Source organism: Drosophila mauritiana, chromosome 3R, assembly GCF_004382145.1.
Source record: "Drosophila mauritiana strain mau12 chromosome 3R, ASM438214v1, whole genome shotgun sequence".
NCBI lineage: Eukaryota > Metazoa > Arthropoda > Insecta > Diptera > Drosophilidae > Drosophila > Drosophila mauritiana.
The window spans coordinates 16,846,094-16,858,767 of record NC_046670.1 but is presented as its reverse complement, the minus strand read 5'-3'; the positions used below and the strand labels follow the sequence as shown (position 1 = coordinate 16,858,767).

At 43.6% G+C, this 12,674-nt stretch overlaps 4 protein-coding genes across 5 annotated transcripts in view; 1 reads left to right on the top strand and 3 right to left on the bottom strand.

Moving 5' to 3' along the window:
* Window positions 1–3,779: 3,779 nt before the first annotated feature.
* LOC117144844 (putative gustatory receptor 85a) lies at window positions 3,780–5,070 on the bottom strand. The gene is given in 2 exon segments (XM_033310240.1): window positions 3,780–3,983; window positions 4,036–5,070. Coding segments are annotated over 2 exon segments (1,194 nt in total). The 3' UTR covers window positions 3,780–3,824.
* A 732-nt stretch (window positions 5,071–5,802) lies between these two features.
* LOC117145086 lies at window positions 5,803–8,563 on the top strand. Its single transcript, XM_033310602.1, has 5 exons — window positions 5,803–6,222; window positions 6,769–7,998; window positions 8,073–8,080; window positions 8,135–8,262; window positions 8,415–8,563. Exons 1-5 carry the CDS (start codon window positions 5,803–5,805, stop codon window positions 8,549–8,551), a joined length of 1,923 nt encoding a protein of 640 aa, XP_033166493.1. The 3' UTR covers window positions 8,552–8,563.
* Window positions 8,006–9,536, bottom strand: LOC117145087 (tctex1 domain-containing protein 2). Of its 2 annotated transcripts, none has more exons than XM_033310605.1 (3): window positions 9,178–9,536; window positions 8,812–9,119; window positions 8,006–8,605 (listed from the first exon to the last, which is right to left on the bottom strand). In XM_033310605.1, the coding sequence occupies exons 1-2, from the start codon at window positions 9,437–9,439 to the stop codon at window positions 8,860–8,862; spliced, it is 522 nt and encodes a 173-aa protein (XP_033166496.1). In that variant the 5' UTR covers window positions 9,440–9,536; the 3' UTR covers window positions 8,006–8,605; window positions 8,812–8,859. The 2 variants fall into 2 exon arrangements, with proteins under 2 accessions (XP_033166496.1, XP_033166494.1); XM_033310603.1 differs by having other exon boundaries at window positions 8,006–8,602.
* A 200-nt stretch (window positions 9,537–9,736) lies between these two features.
* The window catches only part of LOC117143226 (F-actin-monooxygenase Mical), a 41,275-nt gene continuing 38,337 nt past the window's right edge, over window positions 9,737–12,674 (bottom strand). Inside the window, 7 exon segments of the mRNA XM_033307775.1 lie at window positions 9,737–10,639; window positions 10,695–10,891; window positions 10,950–11,050; window positions 11,107–11,184; window positions 11,244–11,448; window positions 11,573–11,843; window positions 12,625–12,657. Coding sequence (XP_033163666.1) covers window positions 10,634–10,639; window positions 10,695–10,891; window positions 10,950–11,050; window positions 11,107–11,184; window positions 11,244–11,448; window positions 11,573–11,843; window positions 12,625–12,657 — 891 coding nt within the window. The 3' untranslated portion in view covers window positions 9,737–10,633.

Below are 12,674 nucleotides of genomic sequence, written 5' to 3'. Positions count from 1 at the left end.
GGGCATATTTGCCAACGTGTACGTCTAAGCAGCATATGCATGTAGATGGGAACTTATGATATTTCATCGGATATTTATCGTCGTTATTGATGTGTAAACATAAAATTAACTCTAAGCTAAGATGGACTCGGAGTAGTCCCTTAAGGAGGATCGAGTTCGGTTTAAATTAGAAATCTCACGGCAGCTGGCGGCCGGATCCGAATGCAGATTCGGATCTGGCGCAGCGAATGCTGGTTCAGCGCGGTATGTTGCATCCACTAAACGATAACTAAGTAATTATACTTGATACATTATATACATATACAGTACATTTAGGTGTGTAGCTAGGGGCAAAGTGTCTGAGCGATATTTGAGCGAATCGGACCCAGGACTTTGGCATATCTAGGTTATATCCGTGAGAGTCCGCTTCCGGTTCCGGGCAGATTCGAAGCTCAGCGACCGTGGCTGCGGCCTGCGCGTCTTTGTGTGTGTGTTGGTGTTCATTTTTTGGATAATTGGAAAGCGAAATTAGTTTTAAAACAAAATTGCATTCAATATAAGGCTGATTTATTTGACTTGTTCATTTTGATATATACACTCAAGCACACAAACACACACACACTTACAAACACTCACACACCGAAAACACACACGCACACTCACGCATATCAGCCAGGCAGCTAACGGTGCTAGACATTGAATTCCATTTAAGATTAAGTGCATTAAGTCGGTTAGTTTAGTGAGTATCCAGCAAAAGACTTGCGCATCGTTTATTTGGCTGCGTTTTCACGAATCCATTCACTTCAATCCATTCACCCAATCGCATTCATCCATTTCATAGTCGAGAATCGAACAGAAGCGGGCAAACGGAGCTAATCCTGGGGATCTTGCGTTTTTCGTAGCATACCCCAGGGGGCTGAGGTGAAAAGTTGTTGGACGGAAACGGAAACAAGTGCTCTACACTGCCAGCAACGAAAATCCGCATCCGAATCACCACATTCTGCTTAAGGAACACACGAATTCGAGGAAGCAATAAGCTGTTTATACAATCAAATACCCTGTAATCATGTATCATGCACACATTAGAGCATTCTTGTGAACTGACTGATACTTCAAACCAAAAAAGAAAAAAACAAAAAAAAAAAACAAGAAACCAAAATACGAGGCGAGATTATGTATAGGGAATATCACGAATATCAGACGTGAAATCATCTAACATAGGCCGCTTAAAGTTAAGCGAGAAATCATAATTTCAATAATAGGTTTTAAATAAGTTTTTCTACCCAAGAGTTGTTGTAAATTTTTTACAATTTAAAATTTAAATTTATGATAATTGGCAGGACAATTGTTTTGATAATTGAAATGGGCGCAAGCGTAAGGATGAGAATTTCGGCCGAAATTGTACTCAATTATTTTGCATTGATTATTGGCTGGCAACTGAAACCACTAGATGTCTTCAAAAAAGATTGGCTAAATGCATCCTTGATTTCGAAAAGACTTTTTCTTCGGGGCAGACGCCCCTCACTGAATATTTATGGGTTAGCGCAGTAGTGCCCATGGTGTCGCGGAAATTAAAAATTAAATCTTAACACTTAACAATTACTATGTAACATTAACAATAATCGGCTTAGTTGGGCTAACTGAGAACTTTACTAGGATCTAGGCGATATGAGAGATGAACGTTGAAGGACTTGACGCGACTTGATTAAAATTAGACGCTCCCACTTCCCCCCGTTCCCACCACATTTGTATTTGTATCCGTATTTGTATGTCTAGCATTAGGGGCATCCCCCAGCACACACGCACACGCAACACACACACACTCACACACACAGCCATTCATCATCACCTTGAACTTTTCGTGTTTTTATGTGTAGTTCGTAAGCGATGAATGAGCACGAGATGAATCTATGATATAATATACTTGTTGTTGTGTCCACATCTATAGGATTAGCCTACCCGAAATCAGATCGATGCATCCTTGTTTTGTTTACCTTGTTGACTTGTTTGCTGTTACGAATATCTATCGATTCTATTATCCCCACTGTGTACTTAACTCGGTTCTGCTTGGACTGGCCAGCTAGTTGAACTGGCGAAGTCGGCGAAGTTAGGCTAGAGCATAATTTAAAGGCAGGCGACGGTCGCCAGGATCGCCGTGCCGCCACTGATCACCACATAACAAGGTACAAAAGAGGCGCAATTGGGGCGGCATCCACCCCCTGCCACGCCCATTAGCCAAAGGGGCGCAATAAGGCCTGGAGCAGGTGAAAATTGAGCAGAGAAGCACACAGACGACACAGAAACAGATTCAGATTTAGAAACAGATAATACTACAAATACGAACTAGCGTAACGGAGTTTTGCATTTCCAAACGAATACCATATGAAACCAAGTAAATAACCAGCAACTAAGTGTCGTGTATATTCCATGTTAAAAATACAGCCACTGTGCTGCATATAAGCATATAATTATACATGTATACAGTATAAATATATATATATATATATTTAACCATATGCATACATATATCTAACCGAAATTACGAATAGCGAACGAGAACAAGAGCAAGAAATCCCTTCAGATGGCAATGATTGTTCATATACCCTAGATAAATAGTTGTGCATTAATCAATCGTACAGTTGTCTCAATGTGAAAAGCTTAAGTCCACACCGAAACTAATGTAATAGCAGCTAAAACCCGAGGACCCGAGGACCCCCCTCTAAGAAACCCAATCACTGGTGACCCCGCACCCGAACGCGGTGACCCCGAAAATTAAGAAAATAAAATACATAACGAATATCCGTAATACAGAGCAGCAGAGATGTTTAACACTTCAATTAAACATTGGTGAGAATCGAGTACCTACAAAACTGAAAGAGATAGAGAAGCGCCCACACACGCACACGCATCCTGCACATCCTGTGGCGGACTAGTGTGCGTGCGGGGCGACTATATTTTTTGCAAAGCAAATTGTGCAGCAAATGCAACCGAAACTAACGGATAACGTTTTACGCGCGAACATTTTTAGACATACAAAAAGTAAATCGAGAGAGGCAATATGAAGCGAGGGGAACACACACACAAACTACAGATCATAAATAGATATATTTTGCGTCTTTATATACAGGAAAACGGCATATTTGTATATTTACACTCAATGTACAGATCGCAGCTACGAATCACAGCAGCTAGGGATATATAGGGATACTTTAGTACTTGTTGCTCGGTTGGCTTTTTATGCTTCATGTTAACTCCGAACCCAGATCAGCCCATTATGCCATTATCCATTAACCTTGGCGTGTCGGCTAGGAGCGGCACGTTTTCCACTCGGTGTACTGTCCACGGAACACTGATCTGCATATGTACGTATACCTAAGGACCCATCACACTCATCACACCGAAGCATTGACTCGAACACCACTCACGCTATATGGGAAGTCCCACGAAATAAAAATCATTTTCAAAACTATTTTAAGCGAATGAAAACCTACAACAAAGAAAAAGCAAGAAACTCTAAATCATTTCAATGAACGTGTTTATGAATGTTGATTTTAAACAATAAATCGAAATCAGAATGAATAAATCATAAACAACTAATTGTATGGAATAAGTTAAACAAAATAAAAATTCTATGATAATATAATAAAAACAGAAAAGACAAGAGCAAAATGATACTTTCAAAACTAAACATTTGTGTTTTTATTACATCTTGTTACATCTTATTACATCTTTTGGTTGAGGGACTCACTGGTGACCACTTCACATGGTGATCCAAAAGGAAATGTTTCTTAAAAAGTACCTCAAAGTTGTAAGTATATAATATTTGCGGTAGCTTGGTTAGACCATCACTTGGTTATCGAAATATAGTCGGATTGCACCATGTAGAGCACGTGCACCAGGATAAATGATGCACTCCGGAAAGCCAAAGAGCGATTTATGCAAAATATGCCAAAGATAGAGACGTGCGTGTGCTGCCAAGTCAATTGGAGCGACAGCCATTCGATCTAGGAAACTCCATGTATTATAATTTCTTGAATGGAATGCCAGGATACTCACACTTCGTTCCACCTTCGCGCTTCTCTTGTGGGGTATTTTCAAAATATCCCTGGTCACCTCCACTAATGATCCCGTTGTGCTGGTCATGCTATTCACCAGGAGAGAGAGCATCAAAGGTTGAATGCAGGTGATGAACGAGAAAACCAGGTACACAAGCTCAACGTCCAGCAATCCATTACCGATAACGAAGCGTACCAAAAGATATCACGACACAATGCCACTCCAAAGATTGCGAGCCATGTAGGCAAGAGTGACATACCTGAAGATGGAACACACTTCTGAGGTTAAATCAATTAATCGCTGGAATCTGGTGTGCAGCCTTTTGATCTCCCATAGCATGGAGGTGACAGTTGATGAATGCCGATCCAGGAGTACCATCTTCAGCCCCGACTGCAAACGCCACCAACACCGGGTTATCTCAGCTAGAATGGCGAACAGCAGGTAGTTCATGGCAAAGATCATGCACTCCGGCAGGAAGCAACTGCAGGGATGATTGAACCCCATCCTGGCGCTGAGCGTAAACGTGGCCAAATGGATGCTGAGACGAAGGATCAGAAGAACGGTGAGTGCGATCAACAAGTAGTCAATGGAATTCAGTTTACTCCTTGGCACCCTGTATCCCATGTGCCTGCTCAGATCCCTTTGATGCTTCAGCTCCTTCAGAACTGCAAGGATTCTATTTTGCCATTGGTAGCACGATCCCATGGAGCTAAGCACCGTAAAGAAGACCAATGTAAAATATGTGAAAATGTTAATAGTCATCAACGTGGACCTTTCGATATATTTAAAATGGTCCGTGAAATCCAACAGAAACTTTAACGTCAGGCTGATAACCGCGAAGTTGTGCAATAGACGGTACATTAAAAGGACGCGGTATCTGCGCAAATTTCCTGTCCCAATATCCGCATTGAAATCCAGGATTCCATTAAGGGCACAAAAGTAGCCCAGGCTACGTTGTATAGTTCTCCTTAGAGAAGCCATGACCCTGTTCACTAACTTTCCGCCAAGCAACTGGGCTTCAATCAGGTTATACATAGAGGTATTATTTATTAGAGCCTGTCATTTCGATTACCAAAGATAAAATCAGTTGGGAATACACCCCACGAAGGCACTTGTTGCTTGTAATTAATTAACTTTGGCCAGAACGCATCGATTTCTCTAGCCGCCTTCATATGGAATCATAATCGTGGTTGAAAGGGAAGCATTGATGGAAGGATTGAACTAATAATTTGGATAAATGTGGCAATTCTAGATTTTTTAGTTTTTTATTCCTGATAAATCATCTTTCAGCTCTGGCAGGGCAAACATTTTCCACGTAGCACCGACCGTCTGTCTGATCCACGAAGCCGAGCTCGACTATGCGATCCGATGCCAGTTCCATCGATCGGCTGCCGTATTTTAGCCCTCTGCTCAGCCAGCTTTAACTTCAGTTTGGCAGCAGCAATCACGCGAATCAGTTCGAAACAGAAGCGAGACGATCCCATAGTGTTCGCCATCCGTGTCCGAGCCACTGCATCTGAAAAACTATGTGGAAAACGCTGGGGCTTGACGGTTGACGAATTTCAGAATAGTCATCACCTTGAGTGCAGATCATCAGCTGGGCTAATTGAATCGGGATCGCAAAAACGTGGAAAATAATGAACGGACTGCAATTGGGGGGATAGCGGATAGAGCTTGCCAATTTTTGTTGCTAAATAGCCGCGAACGCGACAATCAGAGTGCTAAGTGAGCTATCAATCAGTTCAAAGCGAGGTCAGCTGCATTGTCATGGCTGGATTGGTGCCACTGTTCACCTGGCTGTTGGTCCATCTGCTCCAGGTGGAAGCCCACTATATACAGATTGACCATGAAGAATTTCGTGCCAGCGGCTTTCCGCATCCGCACTTTCCGCCGCCTCCGCTAACGCCGCTGGATCACCTACCCCAAGTGCTGGCCGCCAAGGAGCTGACTCCCGCCGAGGTGATGGTGGACCTGACCAACGACCTGACCCACCGCCTGCTCCACTACCATTCCATCCTGAATCGCAACAACTTCGCGTTCTCGCCCACTGCCTTGGTCAGTGTGCTGGTGGCTCTGTTCGAGGGTTCGTCCGGGAATACTGCCGAGGAACTGCGTCATGTCCTTCAGCTGCCCAACAACAGGGATGTGACCCGCGTGGGCTACCGCGACATCCATCGACGACTGCGGGTGAGGCTGGATTCCAGCAAGTAGGCCAGTGTGGCTGCTGCTTTGAACTTAACCCATTGCCATGGGGGTAATCCGCTCGAGAACGCCATCCAAATTAAGTGGCCACGCACATTTACACGCCTGGCTAAGCACCCGTCCGAAAGTGTGGTGGCCAGAGTGGGGAGCACCAAGTGGTCATTGATAAAGAACAAAATAAAAAACCAGATATGCGTACTGACAAACAAATTGCCCCAGGCCCATGACCAAAGCTCAATCGATCTCCAATCTGGTTTCAATAGTTCGTCGACCCCATTGGATCGGTTAATCTCCCAAAAAACTAACCAGCATTGGTTCAAGTGAATAGATTTTTTAATTGTCCATCGTTGCGTACCTATTGCTGATCAGAATTTGGGTAATGAAATAGATCAGTAGGGTCGTGGTAGGGCTAACTTAATTTTTAGAAATTTTTTTTAATTAGCAGAGTCTAAATATTATCTATCTTTTACAACTTGGGACTCTATAAAGAATTGATAATCTAATGTTATAGATTATTATTATATTTTCCAGACTTACTTTTTTGGCTCCGACAATCCACTGAAAGGACTCAGTTTGAACAAGGGCAATGTCACTGTCCTCAAGGATTTTGAGACGGTTCTCATGTTTTACGGATACGACTTAAGTGTAGATATGCTCTCCTCCACACCAGCCAATCTCACATCAGATGCCGAGTTGGTCAACACCACAATGGCCAGCAACACGACGACCATGGAAATGGAGGGGGAAACCACAACGTCAAAGGATGCGGAGAGCACAACAGAAGAGCCGGCCACAACAACCACAGAGCCGCCGGCGACGACAACGACTGAGCCTCCAACCACCACCACAGAGGCTCCAGCGGAGACGGAGGCCACCACAGAAGCACCTGCTGCAACATCGGGAGAAGAGGAGGCCGCTGAGCCCGCTGGTGAGGATGAAGCAGCCGAGTTGGTGTCCGCCTTTGTAGCCGAGGAGGACTCCGAGCCTCTGTTGCGTATCCAGAAGGCTCGAGTCTCCAGACTGCCCACCAGCAAACTACAGGCGCCGCTAAAGCATTCGAATCCAATCACTCCGAAGCCCATTTACCTGCCCAGTGCGCGAACAGTGGCCATGCCGATGCCAATGATGGCTCGCCAGGTGGCGGAGCGAAAGCCACCAGGAACAAGGCAAGTAATTTCTATTATAGCGCCATCCGTGCAACCAGCAAACATATCGGTGACTCGCAAGACGAAGACGGCACGATACAAGCGTCATGCGATACCAGCATACAAGGATCTGGATGCAAATCTCTTTCTGACCCTCTTCAATCCGCACACGCATGTCCCGCACCACCCGCTGCACTTTCCACCGCCAGTGCCCGCTGCCTTTGCACCCATCACGAATGATTTTGAGCCACACTATATCGGAGAGGCGGCCGAGGGAAAGTCCAACTATAACACGGATGTGATCAGCCACGTATTCTACTTGGGCAATCAGCAGGTGGTGCACACCACCTTCAAGGTATATAACGCAGTGCTGTACTACAAGTACTTTGAGCACCTGAAGATGAGTGTGCTGGAGTTGGAATTGGACACACCGGAATACAACCTAATGATTCTGTTGCCCGACTACCACACGGATATTGTTGCAGCCGCCGCCTCCTTGAAACTGGGACCAACCCTTCGACTGATGCGGAAGCAGTTGAAGCCACGCTGGGTGCAAGCCATCATTCCAGATTTCAAGCTGCACGGCACCATGTTTCTGACCAACGACTTGCAGAATGTATGTATTCATTTGTAGAGTGCATTTTCGTGTTTTTATTGAGGTGTCTTTCGTTTTTGTGCTCTCTGTTGCAGATGGGAATGTAAGCATGGGCGTAATAGCTCCAGTTCCTGGCTTCATTTTACTTTCGTTGCAGCTGCGATGTATTCGAACCAAATCGCGCCGATTTCAGGCCCATGACTGAGGAGAAGGGCGTCTACGTGCGGCACATTGAGCAATCCATAGACGTCACCATCCGTACGCATCCCATCAATCAGCTGAAGCGTAAGTGTCTCGCATTGCAGCACACCTGAATGGAATGGAGTGGAGGCATTGAGCCGCAACGCATTGCGAATGCCCCACCTAATGGTGTTGCAACAGTTGCAGCCTCTGCAACACGAGACAAAGTGCAATAAACACTTCCTTTTGCTCTCTAGGCAACTACGGCGCCCAATCGAAGCCCATTCAGATCTCTGTGAATCATCCGTTTCTGTTTTTCATCGTCGATCGCGACTTGGACGTGGCTGTGATGTCGGGCCGCATACTGAATCCGCTGAACGTACGCATCCAATGAAGCACGACGAAGGTCGACGATCGAAAGTGATGAACCCTTTGTTCCCGGTGCCTACTAATACGAGATGTTAGCATTGCTTAGATTCAAATGTAAATATACGGGGGTGTCACGAGACTCTGAGCAGATGAAATTTGAATGGAAGTTCTACAAAATTACCTTTAAATTAAACAACATTCGTTGATTGTTTTGTCTATATAATATTTTTAGTATATAATGATTTGAAAACCCATCTCGTGACAACCCATTTAATGTAAGCTCACCCCATTAAAGTATAATCCTTAGTCTAACCAGTTCTGTGGAAATCGGTTCTAGTACTGATACGTTCCAAACACGGTACAGACGCAGAAGAGACTGGTGTTGCTGAAGACCTCGGAGACGGAGGTGTCGCAGTCACAGTCCCAGCAGCAGCGCGAGTTGTAGGTGGCCCCCGCACCCAGCTCCTGGCCTAGCATCACCTGGACCACGTGCTTGTACCGCTTCACCTTGGAGCTGCTGGCTATCTGCTGGTTCACCTCGTCGGCGATCTCACTGGTCCACTTCTTGGCGACGTCCTTGTCATAGGTTTTGTCTTCAAATAGAGAAGTTGCTAGGCAACGCGCAGTGTACTTATGGATTTTCACACTAACCTTTGAGTTTCTCGGTCATAACGTTGTTCATTATGCTTTTGATGGTGGGCAGGGGAAACATCTCCCCGAAGGCCGGTCGCATGCTATAGGCGGTGGGCTGGTCGCCGGGCTTTTCCGACTTATCCTGATTTTCCAAGGCATCGGCTGAGTCCGAGTGCAGACTTCCTGACGCCGACTTTTCTGACTTCTTATCCGCTGGCTTGGGCACTGCTGAAATCTGGACGGATTTGGTTGCTTCCTCAGTGGACTGTTTGTCAGCCATCTTTTATCAAATTCAGCGTAATTTTCTTTAAAAGTGGAGTTTATGAAAGCACCAAGGAAATCTCGGTTGCTATGTTTGTTTACCTATTACCAGTGTTGCCAGATGGTAAAATGGCTTTCCCGCCAATCACTAATAGTCAGTCACCACGAAACACAGAAACTATTTGGTGTGGCCACTTTATGAGAACGAAATGTGGCATCTCTCTATCTCCCTCTTTGGCCGATTTGAATTTAAAATTTATGTGCGCCAAATTAAATAATATAGACTTGCAAAGGAAAATTCAGAAATTCAGGAAAATTTATATGATCGTCCTTAGGTTTCATAAAATCTTTATTTAATTCAAAATAAATCGAAAAGTTACATAATAAATTCGATAAATATGTTTTTATATATGCAGGTTATTAATAAAGTTACACAATAATTTAAATGATTTCATTAGTATACAGTTAATGGTTGCTTGCTCGCTTACATCCTTATGTGTAGGCTTTCGCATATAGAAAATATTTGTGTGCATCTCTTTGTGTTCACTTTGATTTCGATTTGGGGCAAATGACATAATACATACATGGGTGTGCTGATCGGGAGGATGTGCGGGAGGTGCTTTGTCAAATAAATAATAACACACTCAAACGGTTTACATAGAAATCGGCAAACAATCGCTAAGTGAAAATAACCTAAGAAAACTCAAATACACCATTTACATTTGCTCAAAATCACATACCCTTTGCACACGCTCACTTCATTACATTAAATAAAAACACAACATATTGCATAGGACATACAAAAATCAGACAGATTTCAGTGGCAACGACTAACAAAACGTACAATTAGGTCGAATACGAAACTAAAGGTATTCGCATAAACATTCGTAATCCCTACTTTTAAATTGCGAAATTAGTTTTTGGTTTTGATTTCATCTCTGCCTGTTTTTACATTAACCTTGCGCGCTTCTCCCATATTAGTTAGGATCTCTACTTATATAAATATTGAAATTGTTCATTGCCAGCTTATCCACTTTGAATAGTTAGTTGCTCGTTTCGGTTACAGCTCACGGGTTTTAGTATTGTTAATTCTGTATATTCAGCTGCCTTTTTGGTGCGCTCTCCCCTGTTCCCTTGTTTCATCTTAAGTATTTAGGCTCAACAGTCCGTGCACCACTTCGCAGACCAGCAAGCTCCAGGGAAAATTTGGTATTCAAATCTGAAATAAGAGATATTGTCAATATTTCAATTTATTGTAGGTCCCATTTACTCACAATCGATTCTTCGTGATCATGCGGTTGTCCCGTCAGCTTAATGCCCGTTGCCTCGGCGGACGTGGATGCGGATCCCGCTGCCGTGAGGTCGAGTTGGGAGGCTGTGGGTCGTAGGGCGGCTCGCTTGGCGACAATTTCCAGCATCTCGTTGAGAATTGCTCCCTCGGCGGCCACATCGGCGGAGCTTTTGTCCAGTTCTGCATCGGTGGAAGAAAATAGCATATCAAAGTTTTGAGAGGAAACTATAACACTTACTGTTGCAGGACAAGCGCAGATTGAGCTCTTCCTTCAGCTGGGCATGCCGATATTCCAGTTGCAGTTCCTGTTGCCTTATAGTCAGTTCCTCATCGCGTTTCCTAAAAGCAAAATTACATTAGATTCGTTTATTATTCAGCTTCATAGATTAGCTTACTTGAGTGCTGTGATGTTGCGCCAAATCTCCAAAAGTTCCTTAAGTAGCTTCTCGTCGTTGTCCTTTGTCGCATCCAGGCTGTAGAAGAGATTTCATTTAATTTGTGTTCAAGGAAATATCTAGATCCTAGCACTCACTTTTCTATATTTTGCGCCTCGCCTCGCAAGGCCTTCTCAATTAGCACGCCGCGTGCCTCCAGATCCTTCAATTGCACCTCGATCTCCTCCTGTTCCCGCTGAATCTCTTGAGCGATTCGCAATCGCTTGAGCTCAGCTTGTCGTGAAGCCTTCGATATGGCACGTTGCTTCTTATGCTCTCGTGTCTCGTTAGCGTAGCTCTCATCTGGAAATGGGAAAGGGTATTATATTATCGTGCCTTAAAGTGTGCGCTTGTATGAAGCTTCAGTGAGTCGGGACAGGACAGTTGGGTGGACGGTATATGCAGACATAGAATGAGTAGAACAAACCATCGGATCTCTGATAATTCAGTGGCAGAGGCGGTATGGGCGGTGGTGTCTGGTCGTCCAGGGCACTGGGATGAGCTGCGGCCAGGTGGTGGGGCTTGTGTATATAGAGCTGCGGGCTGGATGAAGAGAACGATTCGGATTTCGGTTTCGCAGTGTTCGTTTGCTTTCGATAGCGACTGTTGTTCGTGGTGTTCAGATACTCTTGCGAGTGATTTTTCTGTGATGTGGCTCCTGCTGGAGATGCTGCATTGCAGACCAGCATATCCTTGTCCTAGTGTAGCACGGTGTTAGGAGGTATCAGAATATATATCGGTTTAAATGATTGCGTGTTTTTCAGAGGAGGAAATAAGAGGTCGAGAAAAACGTATGGAAAAATAAACAATATTCAAAATCTTATTAGAAACAGTTTGTTATTTACTAAAATATAGTATATACATGTAACGTGCAGAATGTCCAAAGGCAAAAAAACTTAAAACATAACTCTTATAGATTACCATAACCGGGAGTCCAGGGAAACCAATCATGCAAAATAACCATTAAGCTTAAATCATAAATAACACTTCTTAAATGAATACCCATTAAACAAAAAGCTGCCCAGTACTTAAACCATTACAAACTTAAAGTTTAAAACACACAACTGAATATCCTTATGTCCGTAAGGTTTCCCTGAAACCCATGTGCTCCGAATAGATATTAAACTAAGCAAACATATATGTTATTTAGGAGGCAAAGGAAATAATTCAGCAGTCAATCTTAAATGTTAACACTTAGATAACTTTTGCTGCAAAGGGTAAAAGAAAACAAAAATAAAGTAAATGAAAAGAAATCATAAGAAAATTGTTGCAACTTGATTGTGTTAATAGGACAGCAAACAGACAAAAAGCCCATTCAGATGAAGAAATGTGCGATTATTAGATCGGTTAAAGGTTAAGGTTAAATAAACCAAAATTAACGGATGCCAAATAATAAGACTAAGCTGTTGAGAGTGTACGAAATTTGGAAAACTCGAAAGTGTTTGGTAAATAGGGTTTAGAATAGTTAAAAGTCCTTACACCAAAACCGAAATTCCTCAGATCAAAGCAAGACTGCAAAATGATTAAAA